Source organism: Epinephelus fuscoguttatus, linkage group LG23 (assembly GCF_011397635.1).
Source record: "Epinephelus fuscoguttatus linkage group LG23, E.fuscoguttatus.final_Chr_v1".
In the NCBI taxonomy this organism is placed as follows: Eukaryota; Metazoa; Chordata; class Actinopteri; order Perciformes; family Serranidae; genus Epinephelus; species Epinephelus fuscoguttatus.
Window position 1 is genome coordinate 6,105,404 of NC_064774.1, and position 26,943 is coordinate 6,132,346.

The 26,943-nt window shown below is 41.4% G+C and overlaps 1 protein-coding gene and 2 pseudogenes across 1 annotated transcript; all 3 read left to right on the forward strand.

Annotated features, from left to right (window-relative positions):
• Positions 1 to 7: 7 nt before the first annotated feature.
• Positions 8 to 26,248, forward strand: LOC125883422 (fibrinogen alpha chain-like; annotated as a pseudogene).
• Positions 4,874 to 6,848, forward strand: LOC125883432 (fibrinogen alpha chain-like; annotated as a pseudogene).
• On the forward strand, positions 8,657 to 13,776 carry LOC125883430 (fibrinogen alpha chain). The gene is made up of 4 exons (XM_049567704.1): positions 8,657 to 9,155; positions 10,756 to 10,939; positions 11,028 to 11,173; positions 11,661 to 13,776. Exons 1-4 carry the CDS (start codon positions 9,096 to 9,098, stop codon positions 11,979 to 11,981), a joined length of 711 nt encoding a protein of 236 aa, XP_049423661.1. The 5' UTR covers positions 8,657 to 9,095; the 3' UTR covers positions 11,982 to 13,776.
• Positions 26,249 to 26,943: the final 695 nt, after the last annotated feature.

Below are 26,943 nucleotides of genomic sequence, written 5' to 3' on the forward strand. Positions count from 1 at the left end.
TCATCACCGTGCTCATCTATCCATGCCCGCTCCCTCCACCAGATCACGACAACAACTACTTCGACCTGGCCCAGAATCTGCGGCAGAGAATCACAGACATGAAGATCAGGATCGACAGGCAGCTGAGTGTCCTGGCCGCCCTGAAGGATCGAGTCAAAGACCAGGTGGTGGAGATGCAGAGGCTGGAGGTACGGAGGCACAGCAGGGACATGTTCACACGCAGGGGTGCGGCGAACGCTCCGGCTGTTTCTGATGAATGACAGGAAGTACTGTAAACGTAAGATAAGAGACAATTTTCCAAGACGCCTCAGAAGTCAAGAAAAAGGGATTAAGTCTTTGGGCGAGTTGACAAACTGCCGAACAGAAAGAAATGTTGTTACTTTAATTTTACACCTTTTTAAGGAAGTTATTATTTTACCTAAAATCATCACTGCCACAGAGCCAACACTTTAAAGTGCAGATCCTGCTCTGCCTTCGGATAAGGACAAAATGTGTTCTAGAGTATAAACTTAATTTTGACAACTTATAGTTGATTATTTAGAGACCACAGCAGGTGGGGATTAAATAGAAATAAACAAATCATTACAATAAACAACTTTATGGAAATAATTCCAAAGTATCTCAAAATAAGGAGAAACTCTCTCAGTGGTTTGACTGAGGCCCATTTTGAGATTGAAGTCAATATTTTTTTTCATTTTGAGACACGATCTTTTAAATACAGTTAAAAAAATTCGTTTCTCATAATTTCTAAGAAAATGTCTTTTTTTCAAATGTTTCTAATTTTCTTGAAAAAGTATTGTTATTTTGAGACTTTATCTCATTATTTTTGAGATACAAGATCATTTTGAGAGACTAAGTCATAATTTTGAGAAAGTTTCTTAATATTTTTAAGGAAGTTTCTTTTTGTTTTTAAACACTAAGTCGTTATTTTGAGACCTTTTCTCATTATTCTTGAGATACAAAATCATTTTGAGAGACAAAGTCATAATTATGAGGAAGTTTCTCATTGTTTCGATATACTAAGTCATTTTTTTAGACAATGTCTTCATTTTGAGACAAGAAAATATGTCTTTTTTCAAAAAGTTTCGCATTTTCTTGAAAAAGTATGGTTATTTTGAGATGCTATTTTTTTTAAGTTTCCAATTGTTTTGATATACTGTCATTAATTTGAGGATGAAGATTCATTTGAGAAAGTCTCTCACTGTAGTGCCGCACAGGATCGTTTCTTTATTTCATCACGTCGGAGGAAATTGGCTTCTATGCTAGTTAGCTTTAGCAGGAGTTAAGAAGTTTTTTTCTCCATTAGTATTGGATCAATTAATTGTGTAGAATAAAATGTAGTTTTAGCTTCAGCTAAAGTTAGCCGAGGCTACGTCACCAGCGAGCGTTCACTTAGTTTCTTCTTCACACAGACAGAGTGACGTTTCTGTGATTCAGCTGTTGTTAGTTAAAGTTAAAAAGCTGTTTCTTCAGAAATGATTCATTTCAAAGGCATAAGATTTTATATTTAGCAACACAGACGTCAGAGACTCAGATTCAGGCACGTTTTCTCTTGACTTGAGTAAGTTCGCTCCATGCACACAGATGAGACTCATCATTTTATTCACTGTCAGAGTTTCTGCAGAGTTGATTTGTGTGACCTCCCTCATTTTCTAATTCTTCGTCTCCTCTGTCAGGTGGATATCGATATTAAGCTCCGCTCCTGCAAAGGATCCTGCCAAAGCTACTCTGAGTACAGTGTGGACAAGGACAGCTACGTGGAACTGGACAAACAGGTGAGCTTTGAATTGGCTTTAAACTGGATTTAACACTATTAATTATGAAAGCTTCCACGTCTGAATACTGCTGAACGATGTTAAGATCTATTTGGTCTGCAGCCTTTTTACTACAACCACTTCAACTGTGTATCTGTAACCAGCTGCAGCCAGAGCAGCTATGTGACCCGCCAACTGGCCACATGACTCGCCCACCATTCCTACATGTCAGCCGGCGATCAGCTCCCTTCGCCTCTTGGCCCTAAAGCAGAAGCTTTAAAGAAAATGCTAAGTTAGCCATTAGCTATCAAGTATTAGCTTAAAAGAGAGGTGTTATGGTTAAGGTAAGGGTAAAGGCAACATCATGTTACCTAATCACAGATAATAATGTGGATTACTGCGACACTTAGCTGCATATTTGTTCATGACAGCGTTGTGCTGTAACAGCGTTAAAATAAGTGACTTGTCGTTGGGTTTGTCTTGAACCAGTAGGCATGGTTTGTGCCGAGTCATGTACGCTACAAATTGAATGTGTCTGCAGTCATACATAGACTTACATAGACGCTACATTAAGGGCCTGTCCCAATACCCCCCCCTTATCCCCACCCCTACATTTGCGTGTTCCCGCGAGGGGTAGTGGTGTCCCACTTCCTTTTTGCGTGTAGGGGTAGGGGGCATAACGAGGGGGAGTGGGCATGAAACTAGCCCTTCGGAGCGATAGATTTCAGATGCTGACTTGCCAGGGAGGGTTAGACGTCGCCATGACTACCGCCGAGTAAGAGACGGGGAAAAAAGTTCATACATAGCTAACGTTACTGTCGTCAGGTTGCTTGTTAGCTAGCTAGCTCGCACTATCTGGTGTCTGTCATCTGTCCTGTTCTGCAAAATTGTCGGACCTTTCACATTACGACAACACGCCAGCTAGTATAACTATGCTGCCTCGTAATGTTAGCTGGTTAGCTAGCTAGCAGAAGTCCCCTGTCGTCTGTTGTTCATCAAACGAAGCATGATGAATAATGCAAACACGATCGGTAGGATGAACTCAACTGGAGACTCCATTGCAGATGCCGGTTGGAAATGTAGATGTTTTACAGCTTCTTGTTTAAAATAGTTACGTATGCGTGAACGTAACCGACGCAGTGACATAGTGAGTGGTGTCCCAATTCCTAGGCAAAGATTTAAACCCCTACCCCTCGTTGCTTCATTTCGAGGGCCAAGGGGTAGTGGCCAAGGGCTAAGGGGTAGGGCCAAGGGCTAAGGGGCAGTGGCCAAGGGCTAAGGGGTAGGGCCAAGGGCAGTGGCTGCTAAGGGCAGTGGCCAAGGGCTAGGCTAAGGGTAGGGAAAGGGCTAAGGGCTGGGGCAGGCTGGCAAGGGCTAAGGGGCAGTGGCCAAGGGCTAAGGGGTAGGGCCAAGGGCTAAGGGGCAGTGGCCAAGGGCTAAGGGGCAGTGGCCAAGGGCTAAGGGGTAGTGGACAAGGGCTAAGGGGTAGTGGACAAGGGCTAAGAGGCAAGGCAAGGGCTAAGGGGCAGTGGACAAGGGCTAAGAGGCAAGGCAAGGGCTAAGGGGCAGTGGCCAAGGGCTAAGGGGTAGTGGACAAGGGCTAAGGGGTAGTGGCCAGGAGGATTATTTTGTTTGGCTCCAGAGCCGGACGGCATCTTTATATCTTTACTTTCATGATCAACAGAAACCCTTAGTCTTACAGGCCTTCCTCCAAATGTGCCATATTAAGATTGAGGTAAAAGATGCATTGAGTAAATAACTTTAAGGGGTAAAAATAAAATAGAAGTTTAGTTTTATCCTTAAAATTTTGTGAAAGACTGTGATTAAAGATTAAGAGATTTGAATGACTTAATTTAAGCTTATTTATTTCAGGGTATTATCTTACTGCTTTATAAAAGTTTGTTCTCCTGATAAAGTAATATACAGTTCAGTCGTCTAATTCTGGTTGAAGAGAGCTGCGCCTGCAAAATTCTGTATTAAAAAAAGGAGAGACTTAAACGAAGACAGTGACTCAGACAGCCGTATGTCCTCGGGCAGATCAGGACTGGCAAGATATTCTTTAGCTGCACGACATGTCTTGTGTTCTGTCGGCCATCTTGGTTTTCAGAGATTTGTGTTGCACTGACAACACCTGGCCAGTGGGTGGCAGCGTATGGCATGATGCACAAGGGTCCACTGTAGTGACTTAAATGCAACTACAACATCAAGACTTGTTTTTTAAATAGCTGCCCACTGCAGTGACCACGATGTGACAAATGAGTCCGTTTGGTAAGAAGCCGTTTCCGCTTTCTGTCCATCTCCCAGATTAACCAGCTGGACGCCCAATCAGGTCAGAGAATTGAGTCCGTGGGGTCGCTGTCCGTGATGAAGAGCAGACTTCTGAAGGACTCCAATGTGGAAACTCTCCACAAGTCCAAGGACACCACTGTGGCAGCGCAGCAGAGAGAAGACATGTTCCCTGATGTGAGTGACTCTCTGTGCTGGACTGTGAAGGTTTTACAGGGTCTAGAAATAATTTCCACCAAAGAATTTGCCGTAATTTGTACAAAACAAACATAACGCCATCTTTTCTGGAACGACGCACACATTTGAGTTATAATTCATTCTTGGTTTTCTTTCTCAGGTGAACACAGTCCAGTTGATCCTAGAGGAGGAAGGCTCCAGCTCATCCCCAGCAACCATCTCCAAGGACCCAGGTACTTCCTTCTCTTCATCTACATCCTCATCATCATCCATCTCCTCCTCCTCTTCCGCCTCCACCTCCACCTCCACCTCCACCTCCTCCTCCTCCTCCTCCACGTTATCTAAATCCATCACTGAGCTTGGAGGCAGCGATTTTTCAAGTCTGGGCGGAGTGTCAACAAGCCACATCACCTGCACCAAGAGCACCAGGACGACCACCGTCCACACAAAGGACGGGCCGGTGGAAAAGACGGAGGAGGTGATTGAAGGAGGCCCTGAGTGCCAGAGTCTGACAGACCTCTCCACGGGAGGGATTAGCTCCATCTTCCCCAGCCTCAGCCACACATCTTCCTCCTCTTCCTCCTCCTCTTCCTCTTCCAGTACTATGACCAAGACCGTCCACACCAGTGACACCAAGGGAAGCCTCTTTGGAGATACCAAAACTGGGTTCGAGGATCTATTTGGCTCAGACTTCGGCAGTTTCGGGACGAACGCTGCAGATGATGACCTTCCTGATATCGACGCCCGGAGTTTGACGAGCACGCATACCGAGCGGCACACCGATTATACAGGAAAAGGTACCAAAACCTCAGAGCTGGAGTAAAACCTCTGCGGCGCAGAACGACGCATTCAGCTAGAGAGCAGTCTTTAGCATCAGCTAGCTTGCAAGCTAGCCTTATGTACCAAAATTATGAAGTGAACGCAGTAATTGTCATTGTTGATTGCTAAAACTAAAAGATTTAAAGATTCATTGCGATGTATTTGTCATTTAGGTATTTTGGGTGATTGTGTGATCCAGGAAAGAAGACGATCATGAACGTTTCGGGCTGATTTTGCTTTGTAAACCGGAGGAACTCTTCATCATCCTGCTGATGTTTCTAATGCAGATTATCAAAAACATACTGGGTTCATTGGGACGAGCGTCAGGAGCACATTTAAAATATCACAAGACTTGTTTCTGCTGGTTGTCAGCGTTTAGGAGCTGCTGATAGAAAGTGGCCTTTTTCGCTTGTTTGAGATTAAAGTTTTTTCGTGTTCCTGACAAATACATATAATAAAGTTAACGTTTAAACAAGTCCAACTTTCCCCAACAGAACTCTGAGGAGCCACAAACCCCCTGAATAACTTTAAAATTCTATCTGCATCGGGAGCATCAGCAGGATGGTCCAGACAAAGACTGACATCAGTGGGTTTGGCACAAGTGTCAGCCATGTTGCAGGGAAAGTGACCGTCAGCGCTTTTATTACTGCACTAAATTTGAGCCAGCCGAGCCAAAGCCGGTCCAAGCTAACTCGCGGTCTGCGGTGTGCCCTCTGTGTTCGCAGATTGTGTCCAAGCCCACCGGAACCACCTGAAAGGGGAATCGACGGCCTGTTTAAGATCAAACCTGGCGGCATGGACTCCACACAGGTGGTGGAGGTGTACTGCCAGCAGGAGGGGCTAATGGGCGGGTGGTTGTTAGTCCAGCAAAGAGAGAGTGGCGCGCTCAGCTTCAATCGCACCTGGGCCGAATACCGCAACGGGTTTGGCTCGGTTGACGCGAAGGGAAAGGGGGAGTTTTGGCTAGGCAACCAGAACCTCCACCTGCTGACTAATCAGGGTGAGACCATACTGAAGGTGGAAATGGAGGATTGGGAAGGAGGCGTAGCCAGTGCTGAGTACACAGTCAGGGTTGGCTCGGAGGTGGAGGGGTACCGGCTGCATGTGTCTGGGTACACCGGGATGCCGGGGACGCTCTGATAATGCCTAACTCTGACATGGCGTCTTACCTGTCCCACAGCGGGATGAAATTCAGCACCTTCGACAAAGACAACGACAAGTGGGAGGAGAGTTGCGCAGAGATGTACGGGGGCGGGTGGTGGTACAACAACTGCCAGTCGGCTAATCTGAATGGGATTTATTATAAAGGCACGTACGACCGGAGAAAAACACACCGTATGAGATTGAAAACGGAGTCGTGTGGGTGACGTATAAACCGGCCAATTACAGCTTGAAAACTGTTCGCATGTTTATCCGATCGGCTGCTTTTTAACTGGACAAAACATGATCATGTACCCTTTTTTATATCTATGTAGTAAAACCCAAAAACAAGAGCATGAAGTAAGACTCAGAAGCGCACACTGAAGCTGGGGTTAGCTAAATATTTGAGGCCAACATGAAAAGGTGCTTTCAGACCTTTAGACTGTTGATCTGTTCGTAAATCATTCTGGGATTTCAAGATCATGTCAAACAGTTTCATCATGTTTGTTGGACTTGACTCTTGTCAGCACTTTGTGCAAATGTCGCTGCCCTGTTTCTGTAACCAGTGTTCATGGAATGACCTGATGTTTCCAAATTGTCCTCCCTGTTGCTCAACTCTGTGGAGCCACGACTGAACTCTGCTCAATCAATAAAGATCCAGTGTTCACTTCAGCTGCTGTGCTTTGTGCTTTACTTACGTGACAGAACTAATCACCAAAAGCAACGAAATTCAGATGGTTTTTCATGTTGGAAATGTTTGTACCAGGAGACGGTTTAAATCTTTCCAACATACCAAAGAAAGAATATTAATATTAACAAGACATGGAGATACAAACAAAGGGCAGGAAAGTTATTGACCTTTCAATTTTTACTGTTTTATTGTTTTGCAGCATTAAAAAATCCATCATAAAAAGCCACTTTGTAAACATATGATAATTGATTTTAAACATTAACAAGTTACACAAACCCCCCGCAGTTAGAACACACGGCATCATACAGACAAAAGTAATAATAATTATTACAATAATAATAATGCATTAAAACAAAATGTATAATCTAAGCAGACATTAAGGACAGGGTACAGCACACCATCTGCACATTAGTTTGCATCTTTAATCTGAGCTGTGCATCTTCAATGTCACCATTTTTTACAAATACATTTCCCAAATATCAATAAACTAGGAAGCTCTATTTCTCACTACTTCCAACCAGCAGCTAAGAGAGCGCGACTCACATTGTTCCAGCAGAGCGCCTCCACAATATTCAGATCAGATTTACTCAGTTACATTGGTGTGTATTCTAGTATTGATGGTTTGAGTTTGAGCCTCTGCACAAACTGTATCCCACTCACTCTGTAGAAAAAGCCACTTTAATGTCAACGTAAAAGACGATCTCTACAAAATCATACAAATCATTTTATTGTGAAACATTTAGTGATACTGGTGCCACATCAATAAACTTTTGATTTGTTCAGCTCAAACTCACCACATGTGCTGTACCGTGGAAATGCTTTACTTTAACAGCAGAGCAAGTCCAGCCCTTCACTTCCTTCTTCGAGGGTCAGTTATCGCTGGAAGTTATTGGAATCACATGTTCAACAAATGTCTGACTCAGTCATCGAAACAAGTATTTGTTTTCTAACAGAAATTTGGACCAGTGAAGGGGATTCATCTTAACGTAAGGCGGCTGAATATCGTGTTTAATTGTAACTTATTTTTTATACTACAATAAACAGCAACATGTAGACGCATAAAGAGATGAGTAATGAATAAAAGTAAAAAAAAAAGTAAATAGATTATCAATAAAAGAGATTTTAGAAAAACAATAAAAATATTTTAAATAACTGTTAGTTTCACAGGCAGGTGAAAGCGTAACATCGCCCTAATGACGGCAACAGATAAAATTCACCTGTAGAACATGTTGTCCAGAAGAAACTAATTTGTTGATCACAACAACCGGTCAGTCCCCGTTGTGTCACTGCTGTGATCTGAGAGCAGATTATAAGGGTGCTGTTTCTGTCTGTCACTGTGAGGCTGTGAAACCTGCAGATAAATGACAGCACAGTAAAGACTGATAGAAACAGCAGAGGATGACGGGACTGATGGAAAGACGACCTTAGTTTATAGAAGGTGAATTCTCTGCAGTGTCAGGTGCCTAAATATTTGTAAGAGGTGACACTTGTGAACAATGCTTCCTTTAGCTGTGTCTCTGTTATGTCTAAAATCAATAATCAACTCCTTAGTTTGAGATGCGTTTAAGTTTTGGTTTATTCCACATGTCATATAACAATATAAAAATGTTTATGTCGCATTTTAACATATTAAAATAGGAAGACAATAAAAATAATTCCACCGCAGCTTCCTGTTTGGTTTGTTGTCTGATTGAATGTTCTACTTCTGTTATAAATGTGAGACACATAATCAAATCTAAATATCTGTCATATTTTCAAACACACTACAACAAATTATTACCTTCAATTTATATTTTCAGTCACGCTGTGTAAATATCCATCGTGTACACGTATGAGCACTTAACTTTGCTCCGCCTGAGGGTCCAGCTTTGAATTCATGGAGGTCCATTATTCTTGATTACAGTGACTATTCCTCTGAGGAATGACATAAAATAAAAATCACAAGTCATATTTTAATTTGAGGAAACCATCAAAGATTTCTTAGTCCTGAGCTTCAAACTTGCATTCATGTTGGATTCAATTTGCCGTGTTAGAAATCATCACGTTGGATCTTTGTCCTCTTACAACACCTTTTATCTGTGACGTCGTGTCTGATTCAGAGTTCAGTTGGAGGTGAACTAACCACAGTGCGTTTTGTTTGTTTGTTTGTTTGTTTTTCTGCAGTTTGTATAAGACTGAAGCAGCAGAATCAAGATGGCCGACAGCCCTACAGTCAGTCCCAGACATACATGAAGCAACACTGTCGAGGGACGCCCTCAGGCGTCGCCCTGTGTTCAGACGATGACTGGGTGAGAAACACACCAACACAAACATCAACTCCTCTCTGTAACACTTATTTATAACAGCGTTGCACACAATCGGATCTATACCTGTTTTGTAAAAATGTAATTTCAGAATATGTGAAGGAGCATTTTCACACCACAACAGTAAATGAATGAATTAACTCACGCCAGGCTTCCCTCTTAGATAAAACTCAATGCATGACTTTTGACTTGAGTCCAGAGCTCAGTTTGTGTAGACAACTTTGCTTCTGGATATTTTAGTTCAAGGTAAGAGTCAGAAAACTCTACTCTCTGGTTTTAAAGCCTGCGATTTGGAATTCTGGTCGTCGCCATCATAGATTTCTGAAGCCAAAAGTGACCGTTTTTGGACGAGAGGGTAGAGCTAACCCTAATGCTAGCTGCTAGCTTGGTTAGCACTGTGTATTATTATAATAATGGTTAACTGGGATAATACCAATGCTCATTTTTGCTCGCAGAAACCAGGCTCAAAACCATTAAACCCAAATGTACTTGCCAAAAAAAAAGGAATCAACCAAATGCTGATTGAGCACCATGGTTACGTTACCTAACCAGCGTTGTCACTGTGGTAGCGACTTGTCAATGGATGTCACCCACCTGTCACTCAAAGCAGCCACGCCCTTAATGTACATAACATTAAGAACATTTTAATGGATGAGCTATAAATTCACTCTCCTGGTTGTCAGGTACGGGGAAATCAGCTATAGAGACCAACACTGATTTCATGCCTCCGTGCCGGTGATAGCTGTGGTCCAAGGCATTATGTTTTAGGGTTGTCCATCTGTCCCATGCTCGTGACCATGATATCCCAGGAAGGCCTTGACAGAATGTCTTGAAATTTGGCTCAAACATCCACTGGACCTAATGATGACCTGATTCGATTTTGGTGGTTAAAGGTTAGAGGTCAGAGTGACCTCACATTTGTCTCATTCTCGTGACCACAATATCTCATGAAGGCCTCAAGGAAAAGTCATCAAATTTGGCACAAACGTCCACTCAGACTGGACGATGAACTGATTTTGGAGGTCAGAGGTCTCCGTGTCTCATTCTCATATAAACACAATGTCTCAAAAACACCTTGAGGGAATTTGTCCAAATTTGGCTCAAACATCCACATGGCCTTAACGATGAACTTATTGTATTTTGGTGTTCAAAGGTCAAGGTCAGAGTGGCCTCACATTCGTCTCACTCTTGAGACTGTGATAGCTCATGAAGGCCTCAAGGAAAATTCATCAAATTTGGCACAAACGTCCATTCAGACTGGGCGATGAACTGATTTTGGTGGTCAGAGGTCTCCATGTCTCATTCTCATATAAACACAATGTCTCAAAAACTTCTTAAGGGAATTTCCTCAAATTTAGGGCTCATTAATGAATTGATGAAATCTTTTTGGTCAAAGGTCAGTGTGACCTTGCGTCTGACTCATTGTCGAGAACGCAACATCTCAAGAACACCTTGAGGGAATTTCAAACATCTTAGCGATGAACTTATTGTGTTTTGGTGCTCAAAGGTCAAGGTCAGAGTGGCCTCACATTTCTCTCAGATCTCTCTCAGATACAGCAGTAAACCCTCGTGCTCTTCTTCACAGGTTTCTAAATGCCCCTCTGGCTGCAGACTCCAGGGTCTGATCTTGCAACTGGAGAGCAAGGTGGAGAGGAGACTGAGGATGGTGTGTAAGACAGCAAAGATGTACGAAGACATGTCTGAGAAGTCCATGACGGTGACGACACGCATCTACAACTACAACCGGAGAGTCATCGTCAACAGATACAGTGAGACTGTTTGTTTTTGTGTTCTGGACTAAATACAGACAGGATGATTGAAGTAATGGCGGCTGACTAACACTGTGTTTGTCTCCAGTGTCAGAGCTGAAGTTTGTGGAAAACGCCGAAGGATTGACGAGGAACCTTACGTTGCTACGGAAACGGTCATCCAAGCTGTCGCTACAACTGGTGGAGCTCCGCGGCAACGTCCAGAAACAACTGGAGGACTTGTATCGAGCAGAGGTGAGATGTGACGAGAGATTGTTATACGGAGCGTTTGGTGTCTTTCAGCTCATCGTTTTGGTTTTGTGGCAGCTGTGCTGTTTCTGTTTCGTCTCACTGCTGCACTACCTGACAGCTAACGGACACAGTTAGCAGACAGACACAGGTACCAACCAGCTGGTGAACACAGTGGAGAATGTATGTGCTGTAGACACAGATATTTCCTTCAGGGGGTGGTGGAGACCAGAAAAGGAGCTAACAGAGAGAATATTGGACTGACGTTCATCAGGTGACACAAACACAAAGACTCCTGATGAAATATCATTCTGCTCTGTAACTGCTGGATGTGCAAAAACCAACTGTTTGCTAACATGAGAATATTGTGCATCCCTAATCAAATCAGACTTAATGTTTGACACCACACATACTGAATATCTTATAACAACATGAGTCTGCCACATGTCCTCTTTAGGGGAATACTGATATGTATGTTGTCTTGTGTCACCAGGTGGACATTGACATGAAGCTGCGAGCCTGCTCTGGGTCCTGCCGGTCGCTGTCACCGTTCAGCGTCGATCATCTCGGCTATCAGTCGCTTCAAGCTGACATGGAGCAGATGGACAAGCAGACAAAGAAGTCCGCTACGCCTCCTGAAGACGTCCCACACGTCAAGCTGCAGCCTGTAGACGTCGGCCCGGAGCCGTCGGCAGAGTATAAGACCATCCCAACCGTCCAGAGGGAACTGTTGACCCAGTTTGAGGACATCGGACAGAACCAGGTTGTTCTGGAGGAGCTGCTGGAGGCGGTTGATCCTGCAGAGCTGGAGTGAAAGGGCTCCACGGAGGCAGGTTTGATAGATCACAGTGGAAGTGAAGAGTGGGTGTTTCTGTTTCTTTTCAGCAGCGCTTTGTAACTCAGTTTGGAGAGGGCCTTTTCCAATAAACACAATCACTGTTTTTATTTCTGCTTATTTATAACACTGCGCTCTCTTGTGCATGTTAAAAGTACGTTTGTCCAGACATGCATGAAGACGGAATCTTTGCCTGATGAAGCTGCGGCTTAACAGTTGTGTAACGAGTTAAAAAAAACTTTTATATACCTCTCCTTATGGATGTAATTAATCTAGCATCTAAAACACAAAGCCTCCCTGATTCATTTTCAATGGCTATAATTACAGTGATCCAAAAAAAAAAACAAAGACCCCTTAAAATGCTCCTCTTTCCGACCAATTTCACTCTTGAATGCGGATTATAAATTGATTTCTAAAGCTATGGCAAACAGGTTGAGTAAATTCTTACCAAAATTGATAAACCGAAACCAGGTTGGCTTTATTCAGAAGAGATCCTCTGCCAGTAACATGTGTAGGTTACTTAATGTTATTCATATGGCAACCTCCAGTACTGAACCTAGTATAGCCGTTACCCTGGACGCGGAAAAGGCCTTTGATAGGCTTGAGTGGCCCTATTTATTCAAGGTTCTATCTAAATTTGGATTTGGCTCCTATTTTATTAATTGGGTCAGAACGCTTTATAAGAAACCACAGGCCAAAATAATTATTAATGGACAAATGTCCACTGCCTTCCCCCTCAGTAGATCGAGCAGACAAGGGTGTCCCTTATCCCCTGGGCTTTTCGTTATATCTGTTGAACCTCTGGCCGAGATAATCAGACAAGATTCAGAGATAAAGGGTGTGAAAGTGGACCAGACGATACATAAAATTAATCTTATGGCAGATCATATAATCCCGTACTTAACAAGACCATTTGATTCCCTTGCTAAATTAAAAACTGTTTTGCATGCATTTGGATCTGTTTCTGGATATAAAGTCAATTACGACAAAAGTGAAATTCTCCCACTCTCAAATTTTGACTACACTGAATATCAGCAAAGAGGTCCATTTAAATGGTCTCCAAGCGGGATAAGATACCTTGGAATTATGGTGGATAACAACCTTAAAAATGTGTACAAACTCAACTACTTACCACTAGTTAGTCGAATAATAGAGGAGTTACAGAAATGGATGAATTTACCTATTACTTTGATCGGCCGAATAAATTGCATTAAAATGAATCTGTTACCAAGGCTGCAGTACCTCTTTCAGTCCTTACCGATTCCAGTGCCTTCCAGTTTTTTTTAAAAATATGAATAAACATATTGGACAATTCATAAGGAGTGGTAAGACTCCAAGGGTCTCAATGGAAAAACTTACATGGGACTATAAACTGGGGGGTCTTCGACTGCCTAACCTTCAAAAGCATTATTTGGCTGCCCAAATACGACTTGTTTCTTTTTTATTTGAACGGGAAAATGTCCCACCTTGGGTTTCAATTGGAATGTATGCTCTTAAAGAAAATGTTCCTGCAGACTTTATCTATAAATGGACACCTACAACCATCTCCAGAAGAACTGACAACCCTGTCTTGACCCATGTCATCAAAATGTGGCATGAAGTCCAGAAAAATATTGGACTAAAAAATATATTTTCCCCCAAAACATCACTGAAACAGAACGAACTCATACCTATGTCAGTGGATAATAAGATCCTGGAAACTTGGCACCAGAAAGGGATTCGTCATTTGGAGGACTGCTATAAGGATGGATGCCTGATGTCTTTTGAGGACCTAAGGAGGAAATATGATCTGTCCAGCAGAAACTTCTTTTTTTATTTACAGTTAAGATCATTTCTTAAATCTGCTTTGGGACCTGAAATGACTTTACCCATGCTCGGTGATCTGGAAAGACTGCTTCATGAGGGTAACACACCTCGTCTTATTTCAAAAGTGTACTCCCTCTTGATGGATAATGCTCCAAAACCAGGTTTACATAAATCAAGGGAGAAATGGGAGTCCGACTTGGGTGTGACAATAGGTACAGAGCTCTGGGCTGAATTGTGTCAAAAAAGTCTAACTGCCACTCTTAATTCCAGATACAGGCTGACTTATTATAACTTTCTTCATCAGACCTATCTTACGCCACAGAAATTACATAAATATAAACCTGAGATATCCAACCTGTGTTTTAGATGGAATATAGAAGAGGGTTCATTCCTACACTGCACTTGGTTATGCACAAAACTTAACACATTCTGGCATGATTTCTCTGACATCATTAGAAAACTCCTAGGACTGCATCTCCCATTAGATCCTCAAACCTGCTTATTGGGAGATACTACAAATATTGATGCACGATTAAGAAAAGCTCAAAAGAGGTTCCTCTCACTGGCCTTGTGCTTGCCAGGAAGTGCATCGCCATCATGTGGAAGTCTGACTCCCAATTTTCTATAGGAAGATGGGTTTCAGAAATGAATAGCTGTGCTCCACTTGAAAAAATTACATATACACTCAGGAATGACTATAATACTTTTACAGAGATGTGGCAGCCCTATTTAGCATATATGGACACATTGCCAGCTTCTATGGTGGACGGGTTGTAGTTTTTGCAAGCTCTTTGTTGTCAGTGCTTACTGTTGTCTTCCTTGCCCCTCGACCGTTTTTTTTTTTTTTTTTTTTTTTTTTGTAAATCATTATTATATTATTTTCATTATTTATTAATTTTATTTATCTATTTATTTATTTTTTCTCCTCCTCTCTCTCTCTTTCAGTTCGTGGGTGGGTTGGGGAAGGGGTTTGGAGTTGTATGTTTGTGTTTTCATGTATATCTGATTGAATTGAAAGCTGAAAATAAAATATTCTAAAAAAACAAAAAAATTTTTATATAAACTTATGAATATGGGCACGGGTAAAAATAAAGTTAAATCAGGCGGCAGCCAGTAAGAACAAAATTTAAAAAAAAAAAATCATGGAGAAATCGGGTTGTGCTGTGTTTTAACATCTAAATCTAGGACTGCAATAAAAAAAAAAAAAAATATTTCCGATTAATCAGTTGAGTGTTATTTTTTTGATTAATCGATTAGTTGTTTGGTCTATAGATGTAAGAGAATGTTTCCAGTGTTTCCCAGACTCCAAATATTTTCACTTTACTGTCACAGAAGAGGAAAGAAAGCAGAAAATAATCACATCTAAGGAGGTAGAATCAGAGAATTTTGACTTTTTTTAATTACTCAGACCCGCTAATTGATTATTAAGTCAGTTGGCAGTTAATTTAATCGCTAACAAATATGTAATTAATCACTTTAATCAGCTAATATTATCAAGCCTCATCAGATGGTAGGATTTTTTTAAATGTGAAAGCCTACTACAAAAACTTTGACCCCTAAATTCACATTCAGCCAGATAACAGGGCGTCACTGATCCCACAGTGATGAAGACTAGCTTCTCGCTGGTACGTCGAAATGGATGGCAGGAAGGCAAAAACAGCCACTGGTGAAAACCACATTGTGGACAATACAATGTCAAAGGTTAAGTTCTTAAGTTCATGCGTTCTTTACGCAATGTTTGACTGAGAAAAATATCATTTGTTCAAAAATCGGTTTTGAATTTAGTTTTTAAAATGATCTGGGAAAGGTTTTAAAGAGTGTTAAATGTGTCTGACACCTGCGAGCTGCCTGTGGGAGCAAAGAAGATGTAGCCCTGCTCTCTGTCGCAGTGTTTCACACTCCACATTGTGCAGCTGTGAACAGTGCTGGTTCCAGCAGGTGGCGCTCCTGCTTCATTCACCACTCCTCAGCTCATCACATCCATCAGTGCTGACCGACTGTCTCGGGTCCAGAGATCCTCAGAAGGTTAGTTTGTTCCATAAAAATGACTTCTGTGGATGTTTTGATGTTTTTCTTCCCCACAAGACAAAACGACTTTATATCTTGTGTCTGACTTGTGTTCATGATAATAACAGTGTAGAGAAGTAGGATGATAAATATTTAATATTTTATATTATATTTTTCTGTCCATTTATGTACAGTTTTGTTATATATTTTTTTCTATTAATTTTCGTACATTTTCCTTATATTTTATGATACTTTTATTCTTATTAACAAGTTTCTTTATTTATTAATATATTTCTTTTTTTATATTTATCCTTTTTTTAAAAACAAAGTTTTTCACTATTTTTTACATTGTTTCTTTTGTAAAAATATTTATATATTTTAATATCTTTAAAATGTTTACTTCTTCCACATTTACATTTTTCTATATTTTTTCTATTTATAAAATATTTTCTTTAATTTTTCTATCCATTTTTAAAATGTTCTTCAGTTATAATTTTACCATATTTTTTATTTCTTTATTTTTTTCTAGCTATTTTTTAATTCCTTTTCTATATTTTTTAATATTTATAAAATTTATATTTTTTAAATATATTTTTATTTTTTTAACTTGTTTTTTGATTTTTCAAAATGTATTTTTAAAATGGTTTTCTATGTTATTTCTATTTGATCTGTTTTTTCAATATATATTTATTATTATGTTTTAAAAAGTGTTTGTTCTATTAAAGTTTTTTAAAATGTTTTGCTGTATTTTCTATAGTTTTATGTTTCTTTCTTTTTGCTTTTTTATTGTTTCCTGCTTCTGTTTTTGAGTGTTTGATCTTGCAGTTCCAGGCCACACTTCATACTCCAGTATCTCCTGCACATGTGTTGATTCATGTACAAGTAGCAGTCCCACATCTCTGTCACTGATATGAGTGTGTTTGTCACTGTTTGCTGTGAGAAAACATTCTGCATTAATGCCGGTAAGTCCTGCAGTGACTGATCTGAGCAACAAACAGCATCGATCAGTGCGGACAGCACAGGTGACTCAGCTCTGATCTGACCTGACCAAGGTTTCCTGCTGACTCACAGGTTTGTCGGCTTGAACCAGGAGGCTTCAAATAGAGCGTCAGCGCCGTCAGAGAAACATTCAGTGACCAGTCTTCTTCACACAGCGGGAGGACGACAGAAACAAAGATGGAGCGACTCGTCTTTCTCAGTTTGATGTTTGTGGCTTCAGCTCTGGTGAGTCTCACATCACAGTTTAATACATTCAAACATTTTTAAAAAACTAAAACACTTATTTTTTTACAATTATTTTTTTGTGTGCACCTTTTATTTTATTGTTTGATACTCTGACCTGCTCTGTGTTGCCTAATGTCACTGTTTCCTGCCTCGTTACTTGTGCAGGTTAAACATTTTAACTCTTAGATAAAACTTTAAAATATGTACTTCATGTCACACTGAAACACCTGAATGTGTCTGTGGGACGTTTAGTTTCCTCCAGTCTGAGAGAAGCCACGGTATGAAATCCAACAAAGCCCCGAATCTGAAAATTGACCAGTGCATGCGTGCCTGCAAAACATGCTTTTCACCTCTCGTGTCTTCTGTTAATGAGAAATAATATAACTATCCTGAGGGAGAGTGCTGAGCTGCAGCTGCAGGACAAAGTGGGAAGAGTGCAAACATAAAAACAGGTGCAGATCCAAAGTATACAGGCCACACCATATATACAATATGTCATGTAGCTCTTTATATGATAGTAATTTTAATAAAAGTAATATATGTGTATAAAATATTATTTTCTCTGTGGCACACAAGCTCATTTCATTATTGTCTGTAGAACATACATCCAGTCCTTTTCACCCTAGAACTAGAATCATATATTTTTGTTGTTTTCCGAGACATTCAAGTAATGTGGGCTCAGAAATATGTCCTCTGATTTAGCAGCTGTAGCTAACTCATGACTCACAGCCATTATTATGATTTCATTTTATTTTTGCATTTTTTATTTTTCATTTTTATTGTTTTATTGTATTTAAATGTTATTTTAGCGTGATAGATCAGTGGTTAAGACTAGCGACGTTGGTGTGGAAGACTGGGGGTTTGACTCCCACACAGGGTGGAGCAACACAAACCTCGTGCCAACCCTTCGGCAGTATATATGTGCGTATGTGTGTGTGAGAAATAGATTTGATTTATTAAATATTTTGATCTTCTTTCATGTATTTTTTTTAACCTCTAAACTTCCTCTGTGTCACAAAACAGCCTCATCTCAGACAAGAATTCACAACTTCAAACTATTAAAAAATGTTTAAAAAAAGTTTTGAAAAGATTACGTTACATAATGCTGCATTTACCAGGAATATTTAGTATACAATAATATCGAAAGTTCTCTCAGTTATTATCATATGCTCATATTATTAATCTTTACAGTCTAAGAAAACAAGCAATGTGCTTTTATTCACTTCAGCTCAACTTTATTAATATCGCAGCTTTTATACAAACATACAGCACAAACGACAATGTGCAAAACTCTGCAAGCTAATTTTTTTTTAAAAAGTTTAATGTGAAAATAAATCAATAAATAAAAATCATATAAAAGTCAAAAATTACATTTGAAAAGCTGAACCCATAATGTTATCAACGTTAACGTCAATCTAAACAACAGGTGTTTTATTTCCTTTTAAAAATACACATATTACTCAGCATCATCACCATCATCATCATCATCATCATCATCATCATCATATTTTTCTGCTCCTGAATCTAAATTAAATGTTTTCTCTCTCCAGGCTGCGCATATCGACCCTAGAGGAGCGCGCCCGGTGGAGCCCGCCACCAGAAGCGAAAAATGTGCCACTGAGAAGGAGTGGCCTTTCTGCACCTCTGACAACTGGGTACAACTCACTTCCTGCTCCATCAGCGCTGAACCTTGTGTTGTTTCTTCGTCCTATCACTTCATTTCATCCAGTCTGAGTAGTTGTGAGGGCGTTAAAGTCAAGTGTCACATGTCCTCCAACAGGGCCCTAAATGCCCATCGGGCTGCAGGATCCAGGGTCTGATGGACAAAGACGACCACGACTTGCTGAAGAAGATCGAGAAGATCCGCAGCCTCTTGGAGCAGAACAAGGCCAACTACCGCAACACCGACCACCATTCCAAAGAGACCTTCACCATCCTGAGGGAGAGACTCACCATCGACGCTGGTTAGTGTGTGTGTGTGTGTGTGTGTGTGTGTGTGTGTGTTCATGACGTGTAGAAATTCATACACAACTTTTAAAAGATTGATCCCACTGATGGAGTTCATCTGAACTCATTAGATTCTCTCTCTTTTCAATGTGTTGCTGAAAATGTTCCTGAAGGACTCAGAGTCAGAAACACTCAGTTGCTCTTTCACATAAACAGAGTCGTCAGTCGAATCAGATTCGCCTGTTCAACACAAATATTCGTTCTAGAGTTTGAACGTTAACGTTATCTCAGAGCCTGATCGGACAACGACGGCTCCACTTCTGAATCTGAATCGACTGATGATTCCAGTCTCCATCTTAAACACTTTCCCCGTCAGAGTATGATTTTGAAGTTTCCAGCCACCTCCAGCATTTCTGATCATATTCACTGATCCTTACAGACACACAGTCCAGTCCATTTTATTTATATAGCACATTTCAAAAGCATGAAGTCACCAAAGTGCTGCACAAAAATACACATAAGCATATAGAGAAATACACATAGGAAATATACAGGTCATAGATAGGTCATAGATTGTCGCACTTAGGATAGGAGTCGTCTGCATATAGGTGGTAAGCGACGCCATGTTTCTTTAAGATAAGACCAAGGGGCAGAAGATACAGAGACAACAAACAAAATGGGCTAAAATCAAGCCCACAGAATAATTCAAGTGTTATGGTAGATATACCTTTAATGCTCTGTGGTCAGTGTTGATGTAGAACTTCACATCAAGTATCAGTCAGTCTGCCCGCCTGTGCGTCATCACCGTGCTCATCTATCCATGCCCGCTCCCTCCACCAGGATCACGACAACAACTACTTTGACCTGGCCCAGAATCTGCGGCAGAGAATCACAGACATGAAGATCAGGATCGACAGGCAGCTGAGTGTCCTGGCGCCCTGAAGGATCGAGTCAAAGACCAGGTGGTGGAGATGCAGAGGCTGGAGGTACGGAGGCACAGCAGGGACATGTTCACACGCAGGGGTGCGGCGAACGCTCCGGCTGTTTCTGATGAATGACAGGAAGTACTGTAAACGTAAGATAAGAGACAATTTTCCAAGACGCCTCAGAAGTCTTTGGGCGAGTTGACAAACTGCCAAACAGAAACAAATGTTGTTACTTTAATTTTACACCTTTTTAAGGAAGTTATTATTTTACCTAAAATCATCACTGCCATAGAGCCAACACTTTAAAGTGCAGATCCTGCTCTGCCTTCGGATAAGGACAAAATGTGTTCTAGAGTATAAACTTAATTTTGACAACTTATAGTTGATTATTTAGAGACCACAGCAGGTGGGGATTAAATAGAAATAAACAAATCATTACAATAAACAACTTTATGGAAATAATTCCAAAGTATCTCAAAATAAGGAGAAACTCTCTCAGTGGTTTGACTGAGGCCCATTTTGAGATTGAAGTCAATATTTTTTTTCATTTTGAGACACGATCTTTTAAATACAGTTAAAAAAATTCGTTTCTCATAATTTCTAAGAAAATGTCTTTTTTCAAAAAGTTTCTAATTTTCTTGAAAAAGTATTGTTATTTTGAGACTTTATCTCATTATTTTTGAGATACAAGATCATTTTGAGAGACTAAGTCATAATTTTGAGAAAGTTTCTTAATATTTTTAAGGAAGTTTCTTTTTGTTTTTAAACACTAAGTCGTTATTTTGAGACCTTTTCTCATTATTCTTGAGATACAAAATCATTTTGAGAGACAAAGTCATAATTATAAGGAAGTTTCTCATTGTTTCGATATACTAAGTCATTTTTTTAGACAATGTCTTCATTTTGAGACAAGAAAATATGTCTTTTTTCAAAAAGTTTCGCATTTCCTTGAAAAAGTATGGTTATTTTGAGATGCTATTTTTTTTTAAGTTTCCAATTGTTTTGATATACTGTCATTAATTTGAGGATGAAGATTCATTTGAGAAAGTCTCTCACTGTAGTGCCGCACAGGATCGTTTCTTTATTTCATCACGTCGGAGGAAAGTGGCTTCTATGCTAGTTAGCTTTAGCAGGAGTTAAGAAGTTTTTTTCTCCATTAGTATTGGATCAATTAATTGTGTAGAATAAAATGTAGTTTTAGCTTCAGCTAAAGTTAGCGAGGCTACGTCACCAGCGGCGTTCACTTAGTTTCTTCTTCACACAGACAGAGTGACGTTTCTGTGATTCAGCTGTTGTTAGTTAAAGTTAAAAAGCTGTTTTTCAGAAATGATTCATTTCAAAGGCATAAGATTTTATATTTAGCAACACAGACGTCAGAGACTCAGATTCAGGCACGTTTTCTCTTGACTTGAGTAAGTTCTCCATGCACACAGATGAGACTCATCATTTTATTCACTGTCAGAGTTTCTGCAGAGTTGATTTGTGTGACCTCCCTCATTTTCTAATTCTTCGTCTCCTCTGTCAGGTGGATATCGATATTAAGCTCCGCTCCTGCAAAGGATCCTGCCAAAGCTACTCTGAGTACAGTGTGGACAAGGACAGCTACGTGGAACTGGACAAACAGGTGAGCTTTGAATTGGCTTTAAACTGGATTTAACACTATTAATTATGAAAGCTTCCACGTCTGAATACTGCTGAACGATGTTAAGATCTATTTGGTCTGCAGCCTTTTTACTGCAACCACTTCAACTGTGTATCTGTAACCAGCTGCAGCCAGAGCAGCTATGTGACCCGCCAACTGGCCACATGACTCGCCCACCATTCCTACATGTCAGCCAGCGATCAGCTCCCTTCGCCTCTTGGCCCTAAAGCAGAAGCTTTAAAGAAAATGCTAAGTTAGCCATTAGCTATCAAGTATTAGCTTAAAAGAGAGGTGTTATGGTTAAGGTAAGGGTAAAGGCTACATCATGTTACCTAATCACAGATAATAATGTGGATTACTGCGACACTTAGCTGCATATTTGTTCATGACAGCGTTGTGCTGTAACAGCGTTAAAATAAGTGACTTGTCGTTGGGTTTGTCTTGAACCAGTAGGCATGGTTTGTGCCGAGTCATGTACGCTACAAATTGAATGTGTCTGCAGTCTTACATAGACTTACATAGACGCCACATTAAGGGCCCGTCCCAATACCCCCCCTTATCCCCACCCCTACATTTGCGTGTTCCCGCGAGGGGCAGTGGTGTCCCACTTCCTTTTTGCGTGTAGGGGTAGGGGGCATAATGAGGGGGAGTGGGCATGAAACTAGCCCTTCGGAGCGATAGATTTCAGATGCTGACTTGCCAGCGAGGGTTAGACGTCGCCATGACTACCACCGAGTAAGAGACGGGGAAAAAAGTTCATACATAGCTAACGTTACTGTCGTCAGGTTGCTTGTTAGCTAGCTAGCTAGCTCGCACTATCTGGTGTCTGTCATCTGTCCTGTTCTGCAAAATTGTCGGACCTTTCATTTTACGACAACACGCCAGCTAGTATAACTATGCTGCCTCGTAATGTTAGCTGGTTAGCTAGCTAGCAGAAGTCCCCTGTCGTCTGTTGTTCATCAAACGAAGCATGATGAATAATGCAAACACGATCGGTAGGATGAACTCAACTGGAGACTCCATTGCAGATGCCGGTTGGAAATGTAGATGTTTTACAGCTTCTTGTTTAAAATAGTTACGTATGTGTGGACGTAACCGACGCAGTGACGTAGTGAGTGGTGTCCCAATTCCTAGGGAAAGATTTCAACCCCTAACCCTCGTTGCTTCATTTCGAGGGCTAAGGGGTCATGGGCAAGGGCTAAGGGGTATTAGTAAGTAGGATTGTTTTGTTTGGCTCCAGAGCCGGACGGCATCTTTATATCTTTACTTTCATGATCGACAGAAACCCTTAGTCTTACAGGCCTTCCTCCAAATGTGCCATATTAAGATTAAGGTAAAAGATGCATTGAGTAAATAACTTTAAGGAGTAAAAATAAAATAGAAGTTTAGTTTTATCCTTAAAATTTTGTGAAAGACTGTGATTAAAGATTAAGAGATTTGAATGACTTAATTTAAGCTTATTTATTTCAGGGTATTATCTTATTGCTTTATAAAAGTTTGTTCTCCTGATAAAGTAATATACAGTTCAGTCGTCTAATTCTGGTTGAAGAGAGCTGCGCCTGCAAAATTCTGTATTAAAAAAAGGAGAGACTTAAACGAAGACAGTGACTCAGACAGCCGTATGTCCTCGGGCAGATCAGGACTGGCAAGATATTCTTTAGCTGCACGACATGTCTTGTGTTCTGTCAGCCATCTTGGTTTTCAGAGATTTGTGTTGCACTGACAACACCTGGCCAGTGGGTGGCAGCGTATGGCATGATGCACAAGGGTCCACTGTAGTGACTTAAATGCAACTACAACATCAAGACTTGTTTTTTAAATAGCTGCCCACTGCAGTGACCACGATGTGACAAATGAGTCCGTTTGGTAAGAAGCCGTTTCCGCTTTCTGTCCATCTCCCAGATTAACCAGCTGGACGCCCAATCAGGTCAGAGAATTGAGTCCGTGGGGTCGCTGTCCGTGATGAAGAGCAGACTTCTGAAGGACTCCAATGTGGAAACTCTCCACAAGTCCAAGGACACCACTGTGGCAGCGCAGCAGAGAGAAGACATGTTCCCTGATGTGAGTGACTCTCTGTGCTGGACTGTGAAGGTTTTACAGGGTCTAGAAATAATTTCCACCAAAGAATTTGCCGTAATTTGTACAAAACAAACATAACGTCATCTTTTCTGGAACGACGCACACATTTGAGTTATAATTCATTCTTGGTTTTCTTTCTCAGGTGAACACAGTCCAGTTGATCCTAGAGGAGGAAGGCTCCAGCTCATCCCCAGCAACCATCTCCAAGGACCCAGGTACTTCCTTCTCTTCGTCTACATCCTCATCATCATCCATCTCCTCCTCCTCCTCCACCTCCACCTCCACCTCCACCTCCTCCTCCTCCTCCTCCACGTTATCTAAATCCATCACTGAGCTTGGAGGCAGCGATTTTTCAAGTCTGGGCGGAGTGTCAACAAGCCACATCACCTGCACCAAGAGCACCAGGACGACCACCGTCGACACAAAGGACGGGCCGGTGGAAAAGACGGAGGAGGTGATTGAAGGAGGCCCTGAGTGCCAGAGTATGACAGACCTCTCCACGGGAGGGATTAGCTCCGTCGTCCCCAGCCTCAGCCACACATCTTCCTCCTCTTCCTCCTCCTCTTCCTCTTTCTCTACTATGACCAAGACCGTCCACACCAGTGACACCAAGGGAAGCCTCTCTGGAGATACCAAAACTGGGTTCGAGGATCTATTTGGCTCAGACTTCGGCAGTTTCGGGACGAACGCTGCAGATGATGACCTTCCTGATTTCCACGCCCGGAGTTTGACGAGCACGCATACCGAGCGGCACACCGATTATACAGGAAAAGGTACCAAAACCTCAGAGCTGGAGTAAAACCTCTGCGGCGCAGAACGACGCATTCAGCTAGAGAGCAGTCTTTAGCATCAGCTAGCTTGCAAGCTAGCCTTATGTACCAAAATTATGAAGTGAACGCAGTAATTGTCATTGTTGATTGCTAAAACTAAAAGATTTAAAGATTCATTGCGATGTATTTGTCATTTAGGTATTTTGGGTGATTGTGTGATCCAGGAAAGAAGACGATCATGAACGTTTCGGGCTGATTTTGCTTTGTAAACCGGAGGAACTCTTCATCATCCTGCTGATGTTTCTAATGCAGATTATCAAAAACATACTGGGTTCATTGGGACGAGCGTCAGGAGCACATTTAAAATATCACAAGACTTGTTTCTGCTGGTTGTCAGCGTTTAGGAGCTGCTGATAGAAAGTGGCCTTTTTCGCTTGTTTGAGATTAAAGTTTTTTCGTACGTGTTCCTGACAAATACATATAATAAAGTTAACGTTTAAACAAGTCCAACTTTCCCCAACAGAACTCTGAGGAGCCACAAACCCCCTGAATAACTTTAAAATTCTATCTGCATCAGGAGCATCAGCAGGATGGTCCAGACAAAGACTGACATCAGTGGGTTTGGCACAAGTGTCAGCCATGTTGCAGGGAAAGTGACCGTCAGCGCTTTTATCACTGCACTAAATTTGAGCCAGCCGAGCCAAAGCCGGTCCAAGCTAACTCGCGGTCTGCGGTGTGCCCCTCTGTGTTCGCAGATTGTGTCCAAGCCCACCGGAACCACCTGAAAGGGGAATCGAACGGCCTGTTTAAGATCAAACCTGGCGGCATGGACTCCACACAGGTGGTGGAGGTGTACTGCCAGCAGGAGGGGCTAATGGGCGGGTGGTTGTTAGTCCAGCAAAGAGAGAGTGGCGCGCTCAGCTTCAATCGCACCTGGGCGAATACCGCAACGGGTTTGGCTCGGTTGACGCGAAGGGAAAGGGGGAGTTTTGGCTAGGCAACCAGAACCTCCACCTGCTGACTAATCAGGGTGAGACCATACTGAAGGTGGAAATGGAGGATTGGGAAGGAGGCGTAGCCAGTGCTGAGTACACAGTCAGGGTTGGCTCGGAGGTGGAGGGGTACCGGCTGCATGTGTCTGGGTACACCGGGGATGCCGGGGACGCTCTGATAATGCCTAACTCTGACATGGCGTCTTACCTGTCCCACGGCGGGATGAAATTCAGCACCTTCGACAAAGACAACGACAAGTGGGAGGAGAGTTGCGCAGAGATGTACGGGGGCGGGTGGTGGTACAACAACTGCCAGTCGGCTAATCTGAATGGGATTTATTATAAAGGCACGTACGACCCGGAGAAAAACACACCGTATGAGATTGAAAACGGAGTCGTGTGGGTGACGTATAAACCGGCCAATTACAGCTTGAAAACTGTTCGCATGTTTATCCGATCGGCTGCTTTTTAACTGGACAAAACATGATCATGTACCCTTTTTTATATCTGTGTAGTAAAGCCCAAAAATCAAGAGCATGAAGTAAGACTCAGAAGCGCACACTGAAGCTGGGGTTAGCTAAATATTTGAGGCCAACATGAAAAGGTGCTTTCAGACCTTTAGACTGTTGATCTGTTCGTAAATCATTCTGGGATTTCAAGATCATGTCAAACAGTTTCATCATGTTTGTTGGACTTGACTCTTGTCAGCACTTTGTGCAAATGTCGCTGCCCTGTTTCTGTAACCAGTGTTCATGGAATGACCTGATGTTTCCAAATTGTCCTCCCTGTTGCTCAACTCTGTGGAGCCACGACTGAACTCTGCTCAATCAATAAAGATCCAGTGTTCACTTCAGCTGCTGTGCTTTGTGCTTTACTTACGTCGACAGAACTAATCACCAAAAGCAACGAAAGAAATTCAGATGGTTTTTCATGTTGGAAATGTTTGTACCAGAAGACGGTTTAAATCTTTCCAACATACCAAAGAAAGAATATTAATATTAACAAGACATGGAGATACAAACAAAGGGCAGGAAAGTTATTGACCTTTCAATTTTTACTGTTTTATTGTTTTGCAGCATTAAAAAATCCATCATAAAAAGCCACTTTGTAAACATATGATAATTGATTTTAAACATTAACAAGTTACACAAACCCCCCGCAGTTAGAACACACGGCATCATACAGACAAAAGTAATAATAATTTTAAAAAAATCTCCATACATAAAAATAAATAATAATGCATTAAAACAAAATGTATAATCTAAGCAGACATTAAGGACAGGGTACAGCACACCATCTGCACATTAGTTTGCATCTTTAATCTGAGCTGTGCATCTTCAATGTCACCATTTTTTACAAATACATTTCCCAAATATCAATAAACTAGGAAGCTCTATTTCTCACTACTTCCAACCAGCAGCTAAGAGAGGCGCGACTCACATTGTTCCAGCAGAGCGCCTCCACAATATTCAGATCAGATTTACTCAGTTACATTGGTGTGTATTCTAGTATTGATGGTTTGAGTTTGAGCCTCTGCACAAACTGTAT

Excerpts from the sequence above, each read along its gene's own strand:
- LOC125883430 (XM_049567704.1), top strand. The coding sequence starts at position 9,096 with ATGAAGCAACACTGTCGAGGGACGCCCTCAGGCGTCGCCCTGTGTTCA. Across the intron at positions 10,940-11,027 it reads AGTCATCGTCAACAGATACA|TGTCAGAGCTGAAGTTTGTG; the intron begins GTGAGACTGTTT and ends GTTTGTCTCCAG. Across the intron at positions 11,174-11,660 it reads AGGACTTGTATCGAGCAGAG|GTGGACATTGACATGAAGCT; the intron begins GTGAGATGTGAC and ends TTGTGTCACCAG.